This window comes from Protomyctophum parallelum (genome assembly GCF_964188405.1).
Source record: "Protomyctophum parallelum genome assembly, chromosome: 4".
Classification (NCBI taxonomy): domain Eukaryota; kingdom Metazoa; phylum Chordata; class Actinopteri; order Myctophiformes; family Myctophidae; genus Protomyctophum; species Protomyctophum parallelum.
This window is the reverse complement of record NC_139700.1, coordinates 38,330,716-38,358,044: the sequence shown is the minus strand read 5'-3', so window position 1 is coordinate 38,358,044 and position 27,329 is coordinate 38,330,716. Positions and strand designations below refer to the sequence as shown.

At 42.4% G+C, this 27,329-nt stretch overlaps 2 protein-coding genes across 2 annotated transcripts in view; both read left to right on the top strand.

The window, feature by feature from the left end:
* Nucleotides 1–27,329, top strand: part of cpne2 (copine II) — a 58,860-nt gene that overhangs the window by 19,841 nt on the left and 11,690 nt on the right. The window contains exons 9-14 of the mRNA XM_083763376.1: nt 315–401; nt 10,184–10,243; nt 21,036–21,169; nt 21,957–22,011; nt 23,603–23,654; nt 24,875–25,008. Of these exons, the coding sequence (XP_083619502.1) occupies nt 315–401; nt 10,184–10,243; nt 21,036–21,169; nt 21,957–22,011; nt 23,603–23,654; nt 24,875–25,008 (522 nt within the window). The remainder of the gene's footprint in view (nt 1–314; nt 402–10,183; nt 10,244–21,035; nt 21,170–21,956; nt 22,012–23,602; nt 23,655–24,874; nt 25,009–27,329) is intronic.
* On the top strand, nt 4,745–6,895 carry LOC310857987 (polyadenylate-binding protein 4-like; the record flags this gene model as incomplete). Its single annotated transcript, XM_083764031.1, has 1 exon — nt 4,745–6,895. The coding sequence occupies one exon, from the start codon at nt 4,745–4,747 to the stop codon at nt 6,893–6,895; it is 2,151 nt and encodes a 716-aa protein (XP_083620157.1).

Genomic DNA, 27,329 nt, shown 5'->3' with positions numbered 1-27,329 from the left:
AGTGTTGCACATCTACAAACTCACAACGCTGTCACGCTGCAACGCCTTGTGAACTTGTAAATCAGCTATTTTCAGCATGCAACCAAGTGTAAAGTCAGTCATTATGATGCCCATCAAGGCCCGCCAAAATACATTTTTGTCAACAAAATCAACTGTATTATTAGATGACTAAAACTGGACTGAAACTAAAACATTTCAGATGACTAAAATGTGACTAAAACTAAATGGAATTGAATTCAAAAGACTATGACTAAAACTAAATCAAAATTTACACTGCATTGTACATTTAGGCTTTTTTCCTTTTGTCCCTACAGGTGGAGTTTGAGTGTATCAACCCAAAGAAACAGAAGAAAAAGAAGAATTATAAAAACTCAGGGCTTATCATTCTTAAGTCATGCAAGGTATGATGGATGAATGAAAGAACAACTAAAACCCATCCAAGCTCAAGTAGATTAAAGCTGGCTAGCTAATAAATAAAGTAATGTTATGTGATTTAAATCTAAAGAGTGCGAATATGAAACAGTGCTGACGTATACATGTTTTGCAAACTGGGCCGCCACGACGCATGTGAGCCGGCCGGGGCATTGCAATCCTGGGTTAACCCAATGGCCCCCCCCAAATGATTGTCAGGAAAATATTATTTTAATCATAATATGATAAGATGTCATATGATAATGACATGATAATTTTCTCCTTGAAACGTGTTCTCATAGTGACACCAATAGGAACTTAAAGCATACTGCATCATCAGCACACAGTTGATTGAACTAAGCATGCATTGAAAACGCACGCGCAGCCGAGCCGTCTGACCACTAGCGTGTTAAGTGGTCAGATGAGATAAGGATTTTCATGTGGGCCCCGAACCAGAAGAGTTTGAGAATCTTCCCCCAGACTAAACGGTGGGTGTTGGCAGTAGAGCCCTGCGCGCGACGGGAGGGATTTATTAATCCCACTCCCGCCCGCTCCTGTTGCATTTAGTTGCAGATATAGAGTTTAAGTGTAAGTGTTGTTATGGCTGGCTCTGGGGCCATAATGAAAAAGGGGAAACGACACCGGCCGAGGACAATCCAAAAATAAGTATTTTATTTCATACTTGATAATAGAAATAGTAATTAAAGAATTGAAGTTTCCAACTGAAACTGGCAGGGAAACATGCTGCCCAAAACTTATAACCAAACTAACAAACAAAAGAACAAAGGTGCTCTCCTGCGGCCACCCCTGCAGCCTGTGGAGAAATGCAGATCTGTAGTGCTGTGAGAGCAGGTCTCTTATATAGTGTTTGGGGAGGACACTGGCCAGGTGTCTCCTCTTCCACTAATCATCTCTGGCTCCGCCCTCCAACACTGCAATGGAATGGTTAAAGGCACAGCCACACATACACACACAGAACCCCATATAGTAGACTAAAGGCCCAGGGGGCCGTCACAGTGTCTAAACGGGACACGACGGGACATACAGTATATTATAGGTAGGCCTATATATTATAGAGAGAGAGAGAGAGAGAGAAAGAGAGAGACTCCACGTGCCTGGTGTGATGTCACACACACACACACACACACACGTACGTGTATATGCATACAGGCTCGGACTATGTTCATTCGTGCGGGTGTGACCCTTGGCATTCGGCATCATATTGTAAACTTTGTTGAGGTGTGGACTGAAGGTTGTTTTTAATCGATGCATGTGCATGTATGTGTGCTCCTGAAAAATCTTTGGGGGGGACAGCGTGGTACTTACGTGTGCAATGACCAATGCAACACGTCGGTGTCACTCGGCAGTGACAGCCAGGTGCTACAAATGGGGGGATTAGCATTACTTCGGGGGGGAAATAAAAAATGTCTGATGTAAAAAGAAAAGTTGATTTGTTCAAACAAACCGTGATTTGTTGCAATGCAGACTGACACAAATCAAATGGAAAAATTCTGTTCACCTCACATGAGCTTAGAGTGTTGTGTGTGTGTGTGTGTGTGTGTGTGTGTGTGTGTGTGTGTGTGTGTGTGTGTGTGTGTGTGTGTGTGTGTGCGCGTGTGTGACCCGCTCTGAATAACTCATTAGTGAGGCTTCTTTGAGCCCAACCGAAGACACATTAAGAAGGAACAATGGGCTTTTAGATGCCTGCTGGAACCACAATTAAGCGCTATATCACGTTGAGCTTTCATAATTGATTCTCTTTCTTCCCTTTCATTTTGTTGATGCACATATTATGGCCTAATGCTAAGGATCCACACACAAGCATGTGCGCACGAACGCACACACGCATGCACCCACGCATGCACCCACGCACACTCACATACTGTACCTGCATACACAGTACACAGTAGAAGTACTGTACTCATACATACACACATTCCCATACCATAGGCGCCAGAGAGGGGGTCATTAGGGTCTCAATGTCCCCCTCACTATTGGGGAATGACTGGTCTATTTATTTATTTATTTATTTCCCCTCGAATCTCTCTAGCACCGTTCCCATTTTGTTGCACAATCGTCGTTGTGTATTGACTGCCGCTGCATGCTTCCCTCTCGCTGCAATGTCCATTCTGGCTATATAGCCTTAGAGTATATATTAATAGAGACGGCACCCGGTGGAAACCCTGAGGTGAAATGGACATAGTGGCCGAATTTGGTATAGCAGCGCTGGGCCAAACACATGAACGTGCTGGTCCGTTGACTATCATTGCGTACGTTCATGATGAAACACGTGCAATGATAGTCAACAGCAAGCACGTTCATGAGTTTGGCCCAATCCATCCCAGAATGCACTCTGTTCCTACCCGGAAGGAGGAGTGAAATCACCGCTTTTGAGCAACTTAATGCAAGTGGATGGGAGGAGAAATTCGGTGCCGTCTCTATTAATATATACTCTAAGTATATAGCCTACCCTATGTGCAGTAACTGGAGTTGCCCTCTAGTTTCAAAGTCTGTCGATCTCTTGTCGATCTCCACTCTTATGTCCCGACCGTGGCACTGTCCCATACTAATAACTGTATCTCCTGGCTGTCCCATACTAATAACTGTATCTCCTGGCTGTCCCATACTAATAACTGTATCTCCTGGCTGTCCCATACTAATAACTGTATCTCCTGGCTGTCCCATACTAATAACTGTATCTCCTGGCTGTCCCATACTAATAACTGTATCTCCTGGCTGCCGGCAGGAATTACCCTAACTGGCAGTAAAGTCCCCATTAAAAAGCAGCGTAGTGTAATTGGAAATTGTGCTGTAACATAAGAATTAGCCCTACATCAGTAGTGCCTGAAAAGACAAAAAAAAAAAAAGCAAAAAAAGAACTTGAGTTGCATTGCTATTGTCATTTGTGAGAGTTTATTATAATTGTGACTTAAAGTATGGCTGTACAGTATCGTCAACGCTAAGCAAAGCCATTACAACCACAGTGAGCAGGGGTGAGGTGGGTGTAAGGCCAAGTAGTAGCCTGACCAGTTTGTTTTGGGATGTCTGGAGCCTTGTTGTAGGGTTTTGAGATGCTGTGGTCATGGTGCATGCATAGGCATATAAACCTTGTATGAGGGCTCCTTTAGGGTCTTCAAAGTATTTTTGCTGACCAGTGAGGAGTGAAGGAATCTTGTTCTTTGATTGAACTTTTTGATTACATAGGTAGCCATTTTATCACAGGAAAGATTTGCCTCCAGGATGGAACCTAAGTAGGTAATTACTAATTTTGCCTTTTCTTGTGAAAATATTGTCACCCACCCACTTTCTCTATGGAAATACAGATACCGATATCTCCTTATGGGCTCAAAAGGGACACGGAGAGAGACAGACAGATACAGAGATGTCTCCCTTGTATACGTTCTTTGTTTAAACTGACCTCATAATGGTGCAGACTTGCTCAGTAAATAAGTGCCACAGCAGGTCACGTTGAGGGAATAAGTCAGAAAATGGAATTAGATTTTCAGCTTTCCAGCATGGAGACAGCATCAAGGAACCCAGATTGACGAGTTTACAAAAAGACGTAGAATGGCTTGGATCTCGGCTGTACGGCGCACGGGCGCGGAGACATAACGTTCAACAAAGTATCTAAGCACAGCCGTGTTTGTTCACGACATTTTCCTTGTCCTTGTAAGGTATCGAGCTCAATATTGACACCACCTTCACTCTATTCTGAGTGATGTGGGCTAGACTTTAAAGCCCACAAGAATGGCGCCGCTAGCTTTTCAGACGCCGCCCCCCTCTTGGTGACGTACACGTTTTTACCGCCTATACCTGTGACACCGGTAGGCAGGTTTGGTCATTTCATGCAAGCTTTTATTTTCAATGTAGTTTTACTGCTTGACTAGGACACCCACGCTTGGGCCTTTTCAATATTGTAGAGATTTTCATATGAAATGCAAAGCATTTTAGGTGGATCATTTATGTATTTGGCAGTGAATGAGAACAGAGAAAGCGACTCACAGCATCCATGTTTATTGATATCAGGTTGCTATGGTTTCCTGGTATTGCTGATCAGAGTATTTAGAGATCAGTCTGACATCATGGATTATCATAGTTGGGCAAGGCTGACCTGAAACTATACAAATTAAATATGGAGTTCCATGTCAGTCATCACCAAATATGGAGCTGACATCATAATGACATCAGAGTGTTGAGGCAATTGAGCTTAAAAGCTGGACCACGCACTTTGTCACCAGACATTTCAGCTCAGTATTGAAACATTGAAACCCTCTTTTTTATTATTGACCTAGCAGCTGAGAAGTCGTCCAAGTTGCCGGAAGAACGAGTCAAAATGAATCCCAGCACTCCCACAGCCTCCCTGTACGTCGGAGACCTGTACCCGGACGTGACCGAGGCCATGCTCTATGACACGTTCAGGCCCGCCGGACACATCGTCTCCATTCGGGTGTGTAAAGAGATGATCACGCGGCGATCGCTCGGATATGCTTACGTGAACTTCCAGAAAACTGAAGACGCCGAGCACGCAATGGACACCATGAACTACACTTTGATCAGGGGACGGCCCATGCGCATCATGTGGTCCCAACGCGACTCCTCGTTGAGAAAGAGTGGCATTGGCAACATCTTCATCAGAAACCTAGACTTGTCCATCGACAACAAGGCCCTGTTTGACACCTTCTCTGCTTTCGGCGATATCTTGTCCAGCAAGGTGGTTTGTGACGAGAACGGCTCTAAAGGCTATGCCTTTGTGCATTTTCAGACTCCGGAGGCAGCTGAACGGGCCACTGAGAAGATGAATTGTATGCTGCTCAATGACCGAAAAATATTTGTGTGCCGATTCAAATCTCGCAAAGAGCGCGACGCTGAACTACGCGCCCGAGCCAAGGAGTTCACAAATGTCTACATTAAGAACTTCGGCGAGGACATAGATGAAGAGAAACTGCGGGAGGTCTTCAGTAAATATGGCGATATGACGAGTGTTCGCATCATGAGGGACGACAGTGGCAAGTCACGAGGCTTTGGCTTTGTGAGCTTCGAGAGGCACGAAGACGGCCAGAAGGCAGTGGACGACATGAACGGGAAAGAGCTGAACGGCAAGCTGATCTTTGTGGGACGTGCCAAGAAGAAGGCGGAGCGACATACCGAGCTCAAGCACAATTTTGACCAAATGAAAGAGGACCGCGTGACTCGCTACCAGGGCACCAATCTGTACGTGAAAAACCTAGACGACAGCATCGACGAGGAATGCCTGCGCAAGGAATTCGCGCCCTTTGGCACCATCACCAGTGCCAAGGTCATGATGGACGGCGGGCACAGCAGAGGCTTTGGCTTTGTCTGCTTCTCGTCTCCGGAGGAGGCCAGCAAAGCACTGGCGAACATGAAGGGGCGTGTCGTGGCCACCAAGCCTGTGTACGTGGCCCTGGCTCAGCGGAAGGAGGAGCGTCAGGTTTACATAGCCAACCAGTACATGCAGCGCTGCAACAAAGTGTGTGCAGGGCCCAACCCGGCCATCAATCCCTACCAGCCGGTCCTCTTCGTAGCTGCTACTATGCCCCAGGCCAAGAAATGTCCCACAGCCTTATATCCAGTCACTGGCCAGATGCCCCAGCTCTGCCTCACTCCAAGGCCGGCCACCAAAGAGGTGCAGCCTCACTTCCAGAACATGTCGGGTACCATGATACTGGCGTCTCTAGTGCCTCGCGTGATATCCGTTCAGCGTACCGCCCAGACCAGGGGCCCACGGACTGCTACTGCCATCAATGGTGCCACTCAGACCACTGCCCCACAGGCTGCTACTGCTGTCACTAAGACCACTGCCCCACAGCCTACTACTGCTGCCACTCAGACCACTGCCCCACAGGCTGCTACTGCTGCCACTCAGACCACTGCCCCACAGGCTGCTACTGCTGTCACTAAGACCACTGCCCCACAGACTGCTACTGCTGTCACTCAGACCACTGCCCCACAGACTGCTACTGCTGTCAATGCTGCCACTCAGACCACTGCTCCACAGCCTGCTACTGCTGCCACTAAGACCACTGACCCACAGCCTACTACTGCTGCCACTCAGACCACTGCTCCACAGCCTGCTACTGCTGCCACTAAGACCACTGACCCACAGCCTACTACTGCTGCCACTCAGACCACTGCTCCACAGCCTGCTACTGCTGCCACTCAGACCACTGCCCCACAGCCTACTACTGCTGTCACTCAGACCACTGCCCCACAGCCTACTACTGCTGCCACTCAGACCACTGACCCACAGACTGCTACTGCTGTCACTAAGACCACTGACCCACAGACTGCTACTGCTGTCACTCAGACCACTGCCCCACAGACTGCTACTGCTGTCACTCAGACCACTGACCCACAGACTGCTACTGCTGTCACTCAGACCACTGACCCACAGCCTGCTACTGCTGTCACTAAGACCACTGCTCCACAGCCTGCTACTGCTGTCAACGCTGCCATGCCACATTAAAAACATACTGTAGGGGTCCGCAAAGCACAACTAACATTATAAATGACGGACAATTATTTAGAAATGCACCATGTCTCTGTATGTACGTCTGTAATCCACGTAACTCGGGAATCGTTCGCCCTACCCTCTTCAAATTTGACACACGCACTCCACAACCCACACGGAGTGCAGTGCCCGGTGTGGAGTCAGTCGAACCCACGGTTGTCCAGAACTGTCACAAAAGGCCTCTGCCCGGGCTATGGACAGGGCCCCTGCTCAGGGTCCATATATGGAGCTGGCCTGTTCTGACATCAGAACACGGGTATTGCATAGCCGGGTGGAGCATGGATCTCCAACTTTCATCGTTACCGACTCGGTGCTCTACAGCCGGGCACCAGTCAAGTCATAGTAATAGGTCAGAATAAGCACATTAACCTGGGCAAATCTAGGAACCCAGCTAGCATACTAGATGGGTTCCTGGCTTTGCCCAAAATGCCAGGAATTCATTCCCCAAACCTTTGGTATCACAAAACGAGTCCCGAGAGTGGCAGAGTGTCTGTACAGCCACTGCCTCCTTTACCATCAGAGTAAGGAGGATGTGACCAATGCTACAAGTGTGCATCCAAAGCTTCTAAACCCAAAGGAATACAGGGAACCCTTGGGACCAGCTTTAAAAATGAAAATACAGCAAAAAAAATTAAAATGTATAAATAAAACAATAAAATAAAACAATCACACTCGTGTGAAGTGAGGGGCGCTCTCATACGTCACATTTCACGCTCAGCCAATAAAATATATTTATAAACTAGAAATGCATTCTGTCGAGGTGCCAACTTGCGCCTTGCACACAAGTAGGCCATACATTGATTGATTGATTTATTAACAGTTTGCAGAATTACAGTACATTTCAAGTACAACTCAATACAAAAACTGTTAACTGTGAGTGGACGACACCATAAAGCATTACACTTGTTTACAACAGGGCCCACCATTTTCAATTCATCAAACATGGCCTACGCAGAGCGTGCAAGTACTTCTAACGAATGTCTATTACAACTATTACTATTACTTTAGACCTGTTATTGACCCAACGTACCTTAGTTATGTCATCATCAACAGCCAATAAGGGACCACCATTCTTACCCCAACATACATACATACATGTATGCAAAAATAAAACCAACAGAAAAGGGCACGCGGGGGTCCACCGGTCCAGTATACATGCATTTCTGACATTCTGATAATATTCATCAACATTCAATTGAAAGGAGAAATTAGGTCAAATGTCCGCCAAATATGACGTAAATCTGTGCCAACACAAACATTACATGCCATTTACAATGAAAGGAAAATTAACGTCATATGTAGTAGACGAGCAAATCTGCTAACCAATCACATAAATTCAGTTCAATATAGTTTAATGAAAGGGGAAATTAGGTCATATGGGCCTCCCAATATGACGAAAATGTTGTCCACACATCTCATATTTGCCATTGATAATGAAAGGAGAAATTTGGTCAAATGTCCACCAAATATGACATACATTTGTGGCTACAAACATTAAATGCCATTGACAATGAAAGGAAGATTTACGTCATATGTAGACGAGCAAATCGGCTAACCAATCACATAAATTCAGTTGTTCATGAGATGATGTATAATGATAAGAGCGCCCCTCACTTCACACAGGTGTGATGTTTTTATTTCTGGGGTGCACTTGGAAATAGCGCGCTATATCCCAAGTGCACCCCGGAAATAAATGAATGAGAACTCATGAATACAAACTCATAAATGAGTGCACATCCAAACGCACCCCTGGTGTAACAATGAAGTCATATCATTGACCATGTCACTTATCTCCACATGTGGACATCCATTATATAAAATCAAGCTAAAGAAGTACTTCACCCATTTTCAACCTTAACATTGGTGCAGTTAAGCCTACCACTTTTCCCACAATTTCAGGCTAATAGAAACTGCAGCCTTGAATAAAGGCACCGCACTAGAGTGCCAAGCAAATGAGAGAGATTTTCCTCTAAAAACCCTCGCCTTTCATCCCCCCCCAAAACTGGAATCTTCCTTTACTACATCGCTGTCGTAAAACAGATCTCTCTCTCTAGAAGCGTTAAAGGTATATTCAGTGATTTCACTTAATTCAAATATCACTTATTTTTTTGTTTTGTTGTGATAATCCCTACTATAGAGTGTGCCGACCATATAAGGAGTTCCTCCCTGTCCCCAGTTAACCCCTGGGGGTCAAAAAACCTTAGGTTTCGTTTTTGGCTCTCTATCCTGATTGGATGAAAGGCTTAGGTCCCAGCCAAAAACGAAACCTAAGGTTTTTTGAGTGAAATCACTGAATATACCTTTAATATTCTAAACAAGGAAGTCAAAAATTAGGACAGAACATCAGCGTTATGATCAATCTGCGGATTCTGCGCAGTGTAGATTCGGAATAAATAAGAGAGATTGTCAACCCAAAAACCAGGAAGTGAATGGCAGCGTGCAGCTCTGGGACGGGACTAAAATGGATTTTATATAGATAAAAAATCACACCCATGTGAAGTGAGGGGCACTCTTGTCGTCGTACATCATCCATTCTTCATGAATTAATTTGTCAACATATGTTATTATCTTTTAACCATGATACAATGTTTAAAAAAAATGTTTTCTTCCTCTTCTTTAATTCAGCTCAGGAGCTGAAATATAACACTGTGTTTTAAAAAGTCGATTTGCTCGTCTACATACAATATGACGTAAATTCTCCATTCATTGTCAATGGCATTTAATGTTTGTGTTAGGACAAAATAGCCGATTTGCTCATCTACATATGACGTAAATCTCCTTTCATTGTCAATGGCAAATGTGACAAGAGTTCAGGACCAAAATATACTGTAGGAGGGGCTAGCGGTCCTCAAAAAGACCTAAAGATGTATCCACACATCTTTAGCATTCTGCGACACGTCTTCAGCACCATGTGCCAAGTGTTTTAATTGTATCGATTTCATAAAGGATTTTACTTGCTTATTAAAACAAAATACATTTCTGCTTGATAACTAGTCATTTTAGGTAGATTTTTTATGTCTGCGGAATATTAACTATCAAGACGTCCTGTGGGGACTAATTGCAAAGCTTCACCAATCCGTTGAAGATGGGTGTGATTGGCCAATCAATCTAGGAATCTAGGAAACCGTTGGTCTGAGCAAGTTCCTGGGCGTTTGTGATTGTGATTATGATTATGATTATGAATATGAATATTATGATGCAAATATTGTCTCCTCTGTAATGCTATGATTGTTGTGTCTCTAGATAACGAGGAACTACACTTTCCTGGACTACATCCTGGGAGGATGCCAACTCATGTTCACTGTAAGAATTGTGTTTTTTCTTTCTCCACCGCTATACTGTATGCTGTATCTTTACCATTGAGTACCTCACTTTTTATCATCTCTCATGCGTGAGCGTGCGTGCGTGCGCACCTGTGTACCTACCCCCCCCCCCCCCTCCGCCCCACACACACACACACTCACACACTGACACACACCTCATTACCACCGCCAATTATAACATAGCGCTACATGTTTTCACATGCTTAAAAACAAGGGCTAAAAATAAGGTTCCATCCGTGTGTTCATCATCATCCACATTTCTATTTCTGGGGGGGGGGGGGGGGGGTGGGGGGTGGTACGACATTTACATACGGAGAATAACGAAGACATACAGTAGGGTTTGGGAGGGGGGTAATTGAGGAAAAGGGATTTAATGGATGTGGATATTTTGAAACAAGGCAATAGATATTTGTACTAAAGACAAGAGAGAGAGAGAGAGAGAGAGAGAGAGAGAGAGATAGAAAGGCAGGGAGGGAGAAACATAGAAAGAGAGATGGATGTTTGAGGAAGCAACTGAGGAAATCAACATTATGCTATATATATATATTTTTTTAACATATGTTTATTCATTTTCTTTACAGTACAAATAAGTATTTTCAAAACAATTGACATATTATTTTTTTCCCCCACATCCCCATGGCAGCACACATACAAACAAAATCTTATCACAAAATGTTTTGACAATAATAAATACAGAACAAAAATAAATAAATAATGACATAAAGAAAAATAAAACGAAAATAAAACACATTACATACAGTTAAACAAACAAATGCCCAACATTATGCTATTTTGGTCTCTGGAGAAACTCCATTTGTGTCCCTAGTGAGTGTCCATATGAATGGGCCAGGCATGACTTGATTGTTGACTGCAAACACTTGCACATACTGTATGCACACACACACACACACACACACACACACACACACACACACACACACACACACACACACACACACACACACACACACACACACACACACACACACACACACAAACACACATACAAACACACACACACACAGCTCTTTGTGTCTGTCCATTTTCCCCTCTCTCAGGGTCAGAAATGACACACTTTAAAGCACATAGATTAGAAGATTAGCGTTGCCATAGTTACAGGTTGTGCTGTCGAGGATGGTGTGTGTGTGTGTGTGTGTGTGTGCCACAGTGACAGAAGCAGACATGTGGAGATGCTAAAGGAGAGTGACGGAGAGAGAGAGTCACATGAGAAGGAAAAGAACGCCTTGAATTCTTCCTTTCACATTCCATTCCTTTCACCGAACCACTGGCATATGCAATGGTGGACTTTTGATTGATTGAATACTTTATTAGCAGTATATTAGCAAATGCACATGAAAGTACAGTTCAATGCAAGGTCTGCTAAGAGGTTTTAAACCCAAGAAAGCACTATGGCTTGTTTCCATTGGGGTCCTTTATCAATAAATACTATGAAAAACACATAAACGAGTAGAAATCGAAAAGTTAAAATAAGAAAGACATGTACCTACAGTAAACAGTTTGAGCTGGGGTGGTAGGCTTCTTTTTTTTTAATGAGGCCAGTTCTGAACCTGTAAGTGCTCCTTTAGAGTGGTTTTGCAGGAGAGTTACGTTATACAGGTTTAAGTTTATCATCATTACATTAACCAGGTTAGTGGGTAAGAGTATGTCTTGTCGAGGCCCCCTCTCCTGTTTCTGTAGCATGAGGCAGCTTGTGCACTCCCTGGCAGTGGTGTGCTGTGGATTTTTTTAAGTATAGGGCTGTATTTTAATTATGTCACGTGCACATCACGTGCACATCACGTTCACGTGCATGCATGTGGACATAGCCCATAGACATAGCCACTCAGCTCGTGTTAGCTACTTGCGCAAGCAGAGCGCGCAAGTAATAATTTCGCCCGGTCTTCGTTCACCGTGACCCGCCATTTGATGTGTATGCAAAAAAAAACAGCAAATCTGTGCCTGGTTTGCTGGGACCAGATCACATAAATGACTATATGTCTTACGTCATCATTTAGAGCTAGTCATACGTATACTATATACATAATCAGTAAAATAAAATAGCAAATTGTGCCTGATCTGCTGGGACCAGAGTACGGGGTGTGTATATGTATGACTATATGTATGACTAGCTCTCAATGATGACGTAAGAAATATGGTCATTTGTGTAATCTGGTCCCAGCAAACCAGGCACAAATCTGCTGTTTTATTTGCATACGCATCAAATGGCGGGTTGGCTGTCACGTTTTTTGGCGCAAAGTAACCACAGTATACCGCTAATCAACTTACAACTACATACTCTATATAGTATATGTATATGTATACGTATGTCTTACGTCATCATTTAGAGCTAGTCATACGTATACTATATACATAATCAGTAAAATAAAATAGCAAATTGTGCCTGATCTGCTGGGACCAGAGTATGTGGTGTGTATATGTATGACTAGCTCTCAATGATGACGTAAGAAATATGGTCATTTATGTAATCTGGTCCCAGCAAACCAGGCACAAATCTGCTGTTTTATTTGCATACGCATCAAGTGGCGGGTTGGCTGTCACGGTTTTTGGCGCAAAGTAACCACAGTATACCGCTAATCAACTTACAACTACATACTCTATATAGTATATGTATATGTATACGTATGTCTTACGTCATCATTTAGAGCTAGTCATACGTATACTATATACATAATCAGTCAAATAAAATAGCAAATTGTGCCTGATTTGCTGGGACCAGAGTACATGGTGTGTATATGTATGACTAGCTCTCAATGATGACGTAAGAAATATGGTCATTTATGTAATCTGGTCCCAGCAAACCAGGCACAAATCCGCTGTTTTATTTGCATACGCATCAAGTGGCGGGTTGGCTGGCACGGTTTTTGGCGCAAAGTAACCACAGTATAACGCTAATCAACTTACAACTACATACTCTATATAGTATGGTATACGTATGTCTTACATCACCTTCATGTCAAGATTAGGCTTTAAACAATTAAATACAAATCCAACTACAGATTACGGGAGTATTTTAGATCATGTATATTTTATAACAAATGTGAAAGTATCATTACAGAAATTGAAGTTAGAGACACCTATTACTCTGATCATGATTAGTATTAATACAGTATCACTATATTCCAAGATGAAATACATTTAAAACAATTGACAATTTAGAATAAATAATAGAATAATTATACTGTATAACATATTTTAATTCAGTTTATATACTTTTTTTTCATCACATATCAATGATTTATTTTTCTTTAAAAAATTTAAAAGGGATCCAGAATATATCTACATCGATAAAACTGTATTTCTTATATAGATAGAAACTTGAACCATACTTAATAATAATAGGTGTTTATATGCATAAAGTAGGTAGGTAGCAAATAGTTACATCTAATAATTATCCATTTCAAACGTTCCTTCACAGAGATACTGAGATTTGACAGTTTACAGCGGTCGAAAGTACTTGCGCGCTCTGCTTGCGCACTAGTTGGCCATTTATGGCCTACTAGTGTGCAACAAGCACGTATGCACTCGACAGAGTGCAGTTCTAGTTGAAATACTGTATTCAACCAGATATTCATGTAATATTTCTTATTATTTAGTTGCATTGTAAATTTGTTGTTTTTTATTTAAGTATCAATTAATTATTTTTTCCCTTTGCATATACTCACCCATAAGTATAGGCCTACTTAAAATAATCACACAACTTTTCTGTTTAAGTGCCAGGGACGTAATCCCGTAACCCCGACGTCTTTGCAATGGGTGCCAAGACGTAAAGACGTAAAAAAACAAAAAACAAAAAAACATTTCTTTTTTTTATTTCTTTTTTAAAAACGTCCTCTCTTTTTTATAATGGGAGAATTGGCACTCAGAGCCTAAACTGGTGACCAGTCTTTTTAAAGATATGAGATTATAATTACGTCAATTACATTAGGCCTATTTTGCTTTCAAAATAGTGGTTTAAAACAATCACAAGAACTTCCAACAAGGATAACTGTTACCATATGTTGGTTTTGAGCTGATCAGTAGGATTTAGTAAATGAACAGTAGGCTAAACGGAAAGAAAAAAATAAACGTGTTCATTCACTTAACTTTTGTAAATAAACCAACATGTAGGATAGGCATAAAAGCTTTGAGCTTCAGTATTTCCATCAGAGTTTATTGTTATAAAAGGGTCCTTTGGTTCTGTCATGGTGCGTTCAGAGGACCCAAAAGCAGTACGACCAAAAGGCAGGATTCACAGTTCAGGATGTTTATTAAACTATAACTTAAACTTCCCATAAAATGGGGCAGGCAAAATAAGGACACAGTATACACGCTGACATGAAAAGACGATCTGACAAGGAGCTGAACAAACTGGGGTATATAAATAGACAAAGACTAACTAGACACAGGTGAACTCAAAATACAATCATACACAGGATAGGCTAACATGCAGGACTAAGAGGACACAGGTGAAAACACTGACACATCACTAGGTAGGTGAGACATGGTAGGGAACAGTAACTAGGCAGACAGGAAACACTAGGGACCATACTACAAAATAAGATACACAAAACAGTAACAGAAAACCAAACAGAACAGGAAGACAAGGCAAAATACTGAACATACAGAAAATAACAGAATAAGTCCAAAGGACTGCAGTATTAGTAAACAAGTACAAAGGCAAGAATAGTAACAACAACTTCCTTTCTTGACTTAAGCAAATACAGAACACAAATCAACCACATAACCATTAAGCTCAAGCCAAATATTAGTCCAGTGGTTTGGACCTAAGTCAAAGCTCAAATTCAAAGGCAGAGGAGCGAGGCGTGACAGGTTGTAGTAGGCTAAGGCTACAGTGTCAGTTACAGAGTCGCCTCGACAGATCCTTTTGTTGTTAATAATATCTCATTCAGCGCCACCTCGTTGACACCAATGTGTCACAATGGCCATTTTTGGCCATTGTGACAAATACAAGCCAATTCAAATCTGTTGTGCACATCATGTGCACGTCGTCACGTGCACACCGGCTTCTATTTACATTTCATAATTGATCAGTTCTTGTTTAAGTAATGGATTTCACTGAAAAAAGATAGACAATGATTGTAAAATAACTTTAATTACTGTACTGTTGCTATAGCTGTAGTGCAAACAACCTTTAGAGAAAACATCCTCCCAATGGCTCCCATATAACCATCAATCTGAAACCAAAAATGTCTACTTTCTGCATAGAAGTGCAAACTAAATATGAAGTGTTCTTTGGTATAGAAAAACAAGTTCTGTGATATGACTAGTTCAGACAGCCATGCAGAAATAATAAGCAGGCAAAAACATCCTCTAAACGCAGCTGAATGTCAAATGCAGACGGAAGCATGAAGCCTGTTCTTCCGTGTTGCTCTACTTTATGGTAATGCTTCCGCACTAGTGGGCCAGGACCCAAAAGTGAATGATCTGACAAGGTTGTAGACAAAAATTACACTATACGCAATATTATTGTGTTATGTCGGGCCGTAGACTTTACACAGAGTGCAACATTTCTCTCCTGATGCAGCCACAACCACAATTCCGTCCCCAGGTGAATCAACGGATTTGCCAAAAGTAAAAACAAAACAAACAAACAAAAAAAACAGGATGTGGTTACGCTGTGCAGATCAGATTTAGAAAGTGCAAGAATTCAGTTTCACAGTGTGGCTCAGAAGCTAGTGTGGCCACTTGGGATTCTGAAGGTTCCTAGTTCAGCCCCTGACTCCTCCTCCTGGTTTAGTGTCATTGAGCAAAGAGGTTGCTTGGTGCTTTGCACGGTTGCCTCCACCATTGGTGTGCATGTGAATGTAATGCACATGGTAAAACTCCGCCAGATGGCGACAGCAGTGAGTTCCTCCGAGGAGGGAACTTGTGAACTCAATACCGGCGGAGTCAGGTTATGTCTGAGGTGCAGCTATATAGGTCTGAGGCCCGATTCTAAACATGCCTTCTAAATCCTGACCCACGTTTTCTGAAAAGCTTCAAATATTGATATATCTTTTTTTTACAAAAGAATTATGTTGCTATACTGTACACTACAGCGAGAACTATACCCCAAAAGGTGTTCCTGATTTAAATGCGTTAAGGAGAGCGAGAGCTGTTGCCTTTGCTGGAACGTGGTTCTTCTGAGTAGTGGTGGTATTGAGATTAAGCCAGCAGTTTAAGCCATTTTGGACTGAGGTCGATTTAAAAAAGGCTTCTAAATCCTAAACCTATGTCGTTTCTATGTCATTGGCGCTCAACCTTTTTCATGTCAAGGACCCCAGAATTATCTCTATTGGGCCACGGACCCCCATATCAAAATATGTAGTTCCAGGGACCCCTCAGAAGCCAATTTTTTGTTAAAAATGTTCGCTCTGAAATATATATTCAAAGACGTGCGCCACATTTTCACGACTTTTCAAAAATAGCAGACCTAAGAGCTCGTAGCGCGCCACTCGGTAGCGTGCTATGAGCTTGTAGATCTGCTATTTTTCAATAGCTATACAGAATGCTTAAAACACCACGAGGGGTTCCCGCCCAAAATGGCTTAAGCCAGAATGGTGCACTCTTGAATCCCTGCTGATTTCCCTTCAGGTTCAGATAATCTTGCGGCTTCCCTTTTGTGACAGACCTGCAAATCTTTCCTCATTGCTCAAACATGCAAATAAATTATGAACACGCTGTGCCATCTCTTCATAGATGCAGATCCCCCCCCCCCTGCTAACTCTGGTTTATAGACACACAGCAGTGGTGGAAAGTATCTAAGTATAGATTTATTTAAGTACTGTACAATGTGAGGTATTTGTACTTTACTTGAGTATTTCCAATTTCCAATACTTACTTCTACTCCACTACATCTCAGATGCAAATATTATATTTTTTACTCCACTATATTATGTATTTGAAAACTTTACTTATTGTTACTTTGTAGGTTTAGATTATAAAGTCCATACATTTCGGCCATTTGAAAATAGCCTTATAGGTATATTTATACATTTGAAAACGTGTGAAATGGGACATTCTGCATAATGAGATACCAATACTTTTACTCAAATAAATATTGAATTCCAGACTTTTACTTTAAACTGAGTATTTTTATATTGCAGTATTGATACTTTTACTTGAGTAAAAATGGAGTACTTGAGTACCTTTTCCACCTCTGCTTCTCTTCCACTTTCATACTATGGCCAACCAAAAGGCACATGCCAAGATGTACACTCACACAATCTTTCATGTGCAGAAACTCTCCTGCTTACAACACAATACCCAAATATGCACAAATAACTCCTGCTTACATGCACTGACCCATTTACATGCATGCACACACGTGTGCACGCACGCAGACACACACACACACACACACACACACACACACACACACACACACACACACATACACACACACACACACACACACACACACACAGAGTTCTACGGTGTTCAATCAGACTTAGCATTGGCTCTAATCCTAATCTTTGCATGGGGAAAGAGTTCCCTGGAGGCGATGGGACTATTCTACTACACATTGAAACACAATGAGACACACATGTTTCTGAAAGAAAAAGAATGCTACAGTAATTATTCTGCATAAATATGTGTGTGTGTGTGTGTGTGTGTGTGTGTGTGTGTGTGTGTTAGATACCGCTTTTTAGCCTAGCTGCTTCTATTATGGAGTTTTGAGGAGAGCAAGTTAATGAGGTTTCTGCATGGTGGCAGGCTCAGAAGGAAAGAAACGCTCATTAAGGTTTGAGCCAGTGTTAATGTTTTCCACTAAAACTATGCAGTGCGACTGTAAATGAGTCCGTTTGATGAGGGCTAGGTGCACAGAAAAATGACATACCAAAAATCTCTATTATTGCCAAAGATTTATTTCTTCAATAGTTTCCAAAAAGAATGCCTCAGGAAAATATTTCTTGCACAAAAATAATATATAACTTCCAAAAATGAAAATAACAAACTTACATGCTATGCTTTAAATTCAAGCATCCAGTCTGGACATTACCAGTCCTAGCCCTCCAAGCAGAACCCAATGGTACTGAAGTTTCTGACATTTTTTAGACCCAGACCATGGGGTCCTGTTCCAGCAGTATCCTGCCACCCGGTACGCGGACATACATAAAACATAAACAACGTAGATAACGCCTGTCTGCGCTTTTTGACGATTTTTTTTCTTCGTGTGATGGCTTCTGAATCTGTTAAGTATAAGTACCCATACATGCCGCTGCGAATATCTCCTGTGGCGCGGAAGCCGTTAAGTATTTTTGTTTGACCGATTTGGTCGCTTTGATTCTTCTCTTCCTTCCTTGTTTATTGACACCTCATTGTACCGCCTATCTGGCTAGCTAGTGGCGCTATAGCTATGACAGAGCAGATCAGAGGCAGGGACGTAGCCGGCACAAGCCAACCGCACACCGGGAGGCGGTACAATAAACGGTAAACAAACAAGAAGAAATAAAGCGACCAAATCGGTCAAACAAAGATTAAAAATACTTAACGGCTTCCGCGCCACAGGAGATATTCACAGCGGTTTGTATAGGTACTTATAGTTCACAAATTCAGAATAACTCAAACAAAAAAAGGCCATCAAACGCCCCAGATACGATGTTACGGAGCATATTTATGTCCGCGTTCCAAAATTACCATACGAAAATATAGTTATGAACAGGGACCCTACAATAAAGCAACATCCAAATTTCAGAAAAGCTTTATGGAGGGTTCCGAGAGGGGTTATACCAGTCCCAACACTGTCCTAGGGCAGAGCTTCCAGCATTGTGCCCCTTTCTCTCCATGTCTCACCATGGACTGACTACATCAACTCAAACCCAGGCCTCTGACTATTGGCCCATACCATCTGTCTAGAGACAGGTTTCCCCAAAGCATTCACTTACAAATCTAGTGAACATTTAACACAGAAAACATTTCCAACATTTACAGTATATTTGTCAATACCAAAGTAATCAACAAACCAGGTCTTAAACAACCCGTCTCGTTGCAATCATATGAAATAGTATGTATTACCAGACACATGCACCCCTGCAACATGGTGCAACCCAATTTGAATCCTCCACCTATAAAAGGAGCAGTGGTTTCAGTAGTGACTCTTTTGTGTACTTTTGACCAGGAAATGATTGAGGATGGTGTGAGTAGTGGGTGTTTGACAACATAGTAATGATAACTTAAAACTGTTTGACTTTGAAAGGAAGTATGTTTGACCAACCAATTGTCTCTGTCCAAATGATGAAATGAAACGAATGAATATAACTGTAGAACAAGTCAAGATTAACTGATTGCTAACTTTAGCCGTGTCCCTTCCACGCGGCACGCGCTACGTCTGGCCGGGGAAATTCCCCTCTGTCAGGTGAAAAGAAGCAGCTTGGACTCCTCATGCATAGAAGGAGGCATGAGGTCAGTCCGCTGCCCCCCCAGGTTGGCAGAGGAAGTGTAGCGCCCAGGATTACATTAGATAATTGGCACTGGATGAAAAGAAAACTGGGTTACAAAATCGTGGGATAAAAAAATAAAAAAATTAAAAAATTAAATAATTAAAAAAAGGATGAAATGAGGTTATGATAAACAGAAAATGAAATACAATTACACATGTGTGGCTCAAGAGGAAATGTCTTTATCTCAGCGACGTGCTGGGAGGTTGTAGATCGCCTATTTTCAGCATGCAACCAAGTGTAAAATCAACCATTACGATGCCAAAATATTTTGGCATCGTAATGGTTGGCATCCACTAAAACTAGACTAAAACTAAAACCTTTCAGATGACTAAAGCTAAATGAAGACTATGAAGACTATGACTAAACTAAATAAAAACATGCTGTCAGAATTAACACTGGTTTGACTGCAGCAGTAAAGTAAGGAGTGAGGTCCTGTGTCCAAACTGTCCACCAAGCATTTTTTTTTCTTCCCAGAGTGCAGCATATGTTTGGAATCATTTACAACCACAATCTTGTGCGCCTGCGGCGCACTCGCGTCTAATGCCACGCGAAAAAGCTGGGTGTAGGAAAGCCTGGCTGTGATTGGCCAGTAGTCGCAGACTCCGGCGCCCACAGCGCTGGATTGAAGACGCAGAGGGCAAGACAGTGACGTATCTCGGCGACAAAGCACAGGCGTGAACGGAATTTCCGCATATTCTGTGCACAAATATGTTGGCGTGGAATTGTCCCGAATGTAATAATAGATGGGAGCGCTGTGTTATTTGGAAACCCCAGAAGAGTGACGAGGTGCTGAGCATTTATGTGTGAGGCGTTTTTCTCAGTGCTACCACAGCATCTCTGTGTATGTCTCTGTCTGTGAGCGGTGCCGCGCACGCGTCATACGTATGTGCACTGCATGTGGGAAAGAAAGAAAGAAAGAAAAAAGAAAGAAAGAATGGATGGATGGATGGATGGATGGAAGAAGGAAAGACAGAATGAATGGCAGGAGGGCGGAAGTAAAGAAGATGCTCATTAGCATACACAGACCTCTGTTTACAGTGTGTGTGTGTGTGTGTGTGTGTGTGTGTGTGTGTACTATCTTACAGTGTGTGACGTGCGTGCACACATATCATGCATGTGCACGAGCATGTGAGCGTGCACATGCATGATGTGTGTGCATTCAGTTGTCTACAATTTGACCTCTGTGTGCACATGCATTGATTTAACTGTGTGTGTGTGTGTGTGTGTGTGTGTGTGTGTGTGTGTGTGTGTGTGTGTGTGTGTGTGTGTGTGTGTGTGTAGTAAAATGTCCATTTCCAACACTGAGCACTTTGTTCTGTCCCTCTCCAGGTCGGTATAGACTTCACTGCATCCAACGGAAACCCTCGCGAGTCCTTCTCTCTCCACTACATCAATCCACTGGGCAGCAATGAGTATCTGGCAGCCATCTTGGCTGTGGGACAAATCATACAGGACTATGACACGTGAGTACACTACAGTACTACAAGCTGCCATTTTGGTCTGAATCCTTGTTGAAACCCCTTTTCCCCCTCACTGTATACGTTTCTTTTCCCTTTTTACCTCCTCTATGACGATTTCCTGTTTTGACTATATAGAAGTGTATATTCCTACGTCTCTAAATGTTTTTATGAATTGAAAATGGTGGGCCCAATTGTAAACAAGTGTAATGCTTTATGGTGTCCACACAGTTAACAGTTTTTGTATTTTTGTTAGTGGAACCTTTTGTATCTTCATAGAAAGTGACAAAAAGAGCTCCAGCACAATTTTGACAGCAACAACCAACTAACATTTAATTTAGTTTAAGTCATATTTTAAGTCATCTGAAATGTTACGACTAAATATCATAACATTTTAGTAGAGTAAATCTACAGTTGAATTTGTCTGCAAAAATGTATTGTGGCGGTGCCGTCGTAATGGCTGATTTTACATTTGACAACGCCACTCGTTGTGAGATTGTAGATCTGCTATTTTCAGAGCACAAAACCTGGGTGTAACCAAACGTAAAATAATTTGTCTTTTAGTTCTACTGGACCTGTGGGGAGACATCAAGTTTCTATTTTGGGTCTCGAGCTAAAACGTTTAGCTCTCATTACTTTACCAGCTGTTGCTCCCTAATGTGTGTGAAATGAATACACATGCAGTACAGTTTATCTAACTGCGAAACAAAATGTAACACCATTGTTTTTGTTTACTGTTACTGACAAATGGTCAAACTAACCTTCCACTCTGTTGCCATGGTTTCCTCCACAGCGACAAAATGTTTCCTGCTCTGGGATTTGGAGCCCAACTCCCGCCAGACTGGAAGGTGTGCGTTTGTGTGCGTGCGTGCGTCCGTGCGTGCGTGAGTGCGTGCGCACGTATGCGTGTGTGTATGTGTGCATGTATAGAGAGTGAAACAGTGGTGTCATGTGTCATTTGTGTGCACAAACAATTTGCATATAATCGTTGCTGTCTCCATATATAAACCTCCTATCTCCATATTTTATATCAAAAGTAGCAAATGCACAAGATGGAAACGTTCCGAGCTTGTGGATCTGTAGCCCCTTTCGGCGCCCTCGGTTAAGCTTTTCTGATGTTTGGACCCTACGTGTTAAGCGATGTACAAACATCAGAAAAGCTTAAACGAGGGTCCCGAAAGGGGCTAGTGGATCTGCTACGTTGGTGCTTTTGAATTTTAATCTTGAAAAGTGTTTTGGACATATGAGGTTTCCACGCGACAGGGACGATATATTTTGTCAATGAGAGAAAAAAAATAGAAGAAAGCAAGAGACAGAAAAGAACAACAATGTTTAGTGGTAAAGCACACAGTGCAACACACTCTCGGCTTATACCCACAAGCAAGCATGTATTGGACATGTACATTCACACACAAGTGCACCCAGATAGCGTATGTACTGTACATATCGATATTATACATGCATATTATTCATGTGATTATGCAACTGTCAACCCATCTGTGTTGCCATGGCACTGAGCTGATGAAAAAGGACAAAGGAGAGAGAAAGACAGAAAGAGAGAAGGGATGTGGGAAAAATAAAAAGAGAAAAATACAGAGTTGGAGAGAGAGGCAGAAAACGGACAGATGATTCCTTCCACTCATTCCTTCCACTGGTGTAATTATAAGAGCCTATCGGTGCTGAGAGAGGAAGCTAGTGTGAGACGAGAGCAATGAAAGAGACAGAGAGAGGCGGACGGATATACCGGCATACAGTAGCTAAAATAGTTTCAGGGACCAGAATGCATGAGAATATCCTGTGGTACTATTATGCTAATTATAGAAAATACATTGACCCTGTTGTTGGGTAGGACACAGATTGGTTGACATTGTAAGTAGGAGCCTTTCTCCTGTTTCTGTAATCTGTACCGCTGATGTACAAATACACCCCCTGAACAGTATGTTGCTGGCACTTTCCACCAATCCAACCATTGATGCTGAGCGCCAAGCAGGGAGAAAGTGGGTTCCTTTGGTTCTCAACATGTGGTCCTTGAGCAGGTTCCAGGTGGTCCCCAGCTAAATGATGGAGAGTTGGTAACCAAATGAACCCTTCTTAGATCTTTCATTTTAGGCTCTCAAGAGTTAAATTATTGTTAATCATCAGCATTACTTCATTTTCAAGATGTCTACACAATTAGAGAATATAGAAGAAGTTATTTTGATCAACGTTTTCTGTTCTATGGAGTTAACATCAATACAGCATGGAATTGTAGACAAAATCTTATCCAACGACAACAAAACCTACGTTTTGGGTCCGAGTGGCTAAATCAAATGGTGGTCAAATGCGAAATAAATAATGGAACTTGATATGAAAAAGGTTGAAAACCACTGATTTAAACTAAAGCATGTATATATATGCAAATAGTGGAGTGAACAGTGTTGTGTATATTTTTGTTTTCAGGTGTCCCATGAATTTGCCATCAACTTCGACCCCACCAACCCTTTTTGTTTAGGTGAGCTATCTTTGCAGACGTCATGATGATATGTGTTTTCTTTTAGAAAGACATTCTGGGGAATGTTGCAGCAAAAAGAGGATAAAGTGATATGATGCAAAGTGAGTTGAACCCATAAGCAGAGTCACAGCAAACAAGGGCAGATTTTAAAGTATTTAATGAAGAAAAATGGCAAAGTCTCACACTGAAGTAGAACTCCAGAAAATCAAGGCACAGGAATCAGGAATATAACTCACTTCAGTGGAACACAGGAATCAGGAAACGCCGGAATGCCAAATAGTCAACAGAGGAAAGACATGCATCGGCAACAGCAAACTATGAACTGACAAAGGTGTTTTGCAATGAGTCCAGTTATATAGGGGGCAGGCTGATTGTAGAAGTGTTCACAGGTGGGATGACGAGGGAGTTGGAGACAGGTGAGTGAATGGGACTGCAGTGTGGAATGGAAAGTGGGAGTGGCCAGGGCTGACATAGTTTGAGGAGAGACAGACCCTAACATAAAGGGGTGCTGGGCCACTGAATTTAGAAGGAAAGGCTGCTGAAGGAGCGCTAAAACTGTGAAACGTGCCGGTGAATCGGCAAATTTCCGCGCTGACAAAAAAGTCCCGGGGGAACCAAAACGGGACGCAGCACCAGGCACTACTACGAAGGGTTAATCCGACCCTGCATAGAGGGTGCCACCTGGGTCATGAAGAATACACTGACACGGAACAAGACAGGAACGCCCAAAAACGTCACATCCGGTTTTTTACCCTGGGCAGAATTTTCTATGGCTGCCAATGCAACTTTTTCCAATCCTTAATCACATACGGACAAACATCTATGCCGATAATATCTAACTTGCAAATCACAACTTACCCTGGGGGTGGTGACTCCGCCCTGAATACGCGTTTTCGTGTCAGTGTATGATGAGATAAATATAAATAAATCATCTGACCATGCGTCTGAAAAGATTTCACATATATAACTATATAATTATGCATATATGATGCCTCATAGAAACAGGCCATATTCGGCCTTTATTCGCGGTGAAATATGTACTACATTTTCTCAAAATAGTTGTGTGTTCTGTGTTAATAAAAGTGTGTGTGTGTGTGTGTGTGTGTGTGTGTGTGTGTGTGTGTGTGTGTGTGTGTGTGTGTGTGTGCGCGTGTGTGTGTGTGTGTGTGTGTGTGTGTGTGTGTGCGTGCGGTGCGTGCATGTGTGCGTGTCTCCTGTAGGTGTGGAAGGTATAGCACAGGCGTACTCCACCTGCCTCCCTCACATCCGTTTCTACGGTCCCACTAACTTTGCTCCCATCATCAACCACGTGGCGCGCTTTGCCTCCCAGGCCCTGCAGCAGGAAAGGGCAGCGGTAAGTGACAACATTGGCCTATATACTGTATCTGCTACACGCCCAGTCACTCTGTGTCTCTGCAGAGACACAGAGAGACTGTCCTCTGCAGTGTTCAGTTTGACAGAAGATTTAGTTTCACTAAACTGTTTTGGTGGGCCTTGATCACAAGCTCACAAAGCTTGTAGAGCTGCTATTTTCAGAGCACAACATGTTAGCGCAACAAAACATAAAATTATTTGTCTTTTAGTTTAGTTTTTAGTCTAGTTTTTTAAATTGTTTAGTTTAGTTTAGCTTAGTTATTATTGAGATTTCGTCAGTGAAAAAAAGTAGTTGACGAACATCATAGTCATCATTTTAGTGCCAGCATCCTTATTGTTGGGGGAGCATCAGCCAAAAAATTGCCAATCTACAAGGTCAGGTCTACAAGGTTGTAGATCTGCTATTCTTTCGGCAAAGAGATTCGGTTTTGACGGGTCAAAGTGGTCCATGTAGCCTACACAGAGCCACCTCAGGTCCAGTTCACTATAGGGTTTAATAGTAACAGTGATTGAACACTCTTAGTGTTCTCATGAATGCTGGCTTGCAAAACTTATTTTGACCTGAAGAGCAGGAGATATGAACACATAATTCCCATAGCCTGCTAGAGCAAAATAAAAAGTGTGTGGGGTGGCTAAACCTTTATTTCACTGTAATCCAGCCAAGGACTTTTCTGTTTGAAGTGTTTAATACAACGAGTTAGTGTCTACACTCAGTCAAAGAGCCAGAATAAATTAATAAGCTTTGTGTTGTTGAGGCTTACAGTCTCAGTCTCTCAAAACACATTAGCTAAACACATTGCATTTATATGCCAATACATTTCTCGTCACATTCAACTAATTATTTTAATTATTCAAAGTTGACACATCATTATTGCCGGTCCCAGGGGAGACCAATATGAGTCCATGTCACTTAGTCAGCAATCTGAGAATCCCATCGTCAAATATTCGGGAAAACAGCGCCTCCCCTGAGGCAACAGTCTTTCTTGAGAGACTACTTAGTCAGTTACCTGACTGGCTTGGTAACAACCAAGCCCCCAGTGAGGCTCTCCAACGTTGAAGCACTGGGCCCTAGTGGTAAGAGGAGGGACTGCAGGTGGACCCGTGGAGTTATGACTCCTGTGCAGCTGGAGTTTAACATTGAGCCGAGCGCCAGTTTGCACTTCTGCATATTGGGCACCAAATTTTGGTGCCCAAATAAAAGAAGTAGATGGTTCTTCCGGGTGCTTCAAAACGCCACTGAGCAACTTCCACTGGAATGAATGGCTCCGGTTCAGTCTCTATCCTTTTAATACTATATGGTAACAACTGACTACCCATTTTTGAACATGCATTATGTGAGCAATCGTCCCTCCAAGCTATGGAATATATAGTATATCCTCTGTTGCCAAACAAAAGAAAAGAAAACTAGCAGAGCAATCATCCCTCGACTATCAAAACTCTCATGAGGATAATGGCTGCTCATCTGGGGTCAATCTCTATCTATTCCATCTATACAGCTTTCCTTTGCCCGGTTTCGCTCTGGTTCTTATCAGTTCGTTCATGTATCTGATTGTCCAATTCATCGCTGATAAGCCAAACTTGAATGACCTGGTGCTGAACATGTCTCTCTCTCTTGCTCTCTGTGAAAGCAATTTAATGGACTCTTTATGTGGGAAGAGCCGACATGACATTTTGAATCATAAACTTTGATTGACTGACAGTAAAACATAATTAACACAAGGAATCAGTGATTGCAGAGACATTTGAATGACAGAAATCGTGTGCGTGGGATCTTGAGAGCAGGAACATGCTGTGCACACATAACACAGTATACGTCGCCCATCAGAACATTACAAACATTGGTTAATCTGAAATCTCCATTCCAATTACACAAAATTCAACAATTTAAATGCGCCAAAAACCGATTATGCCCAGAATTAGGAACATTTGAAGAGAAGAAAAAAAACACTGAGCTGGTTAACCAAATCCCTGGTTACCTCTAGTTAGCAGAGCAACCAATCGATAATCAGTTTAGAACTACTTGTTCTAGAACATTCTACACGGGAACGGAACCTCTAAGGGCTCATTTCGGCTCGTCAGAAATTTTCAGTAGCACCGAAGAGCTGACTTTAGGACGGTACCCGCCCCCCCGAACCTCAAATGACGTCACTGTAGGCTCTACAGAGCCGAACCGACTTTTATTCGGCTCTAAAATAGGAGTATGAATCGGCCCTATGTCACTCAAAGTGAGCCTGCTGTTTAAGGCGCTAGCCGTCCTGCTGTGTGCTATTCTTGCTCTCGCTCCGTTCACTGTTGACACTG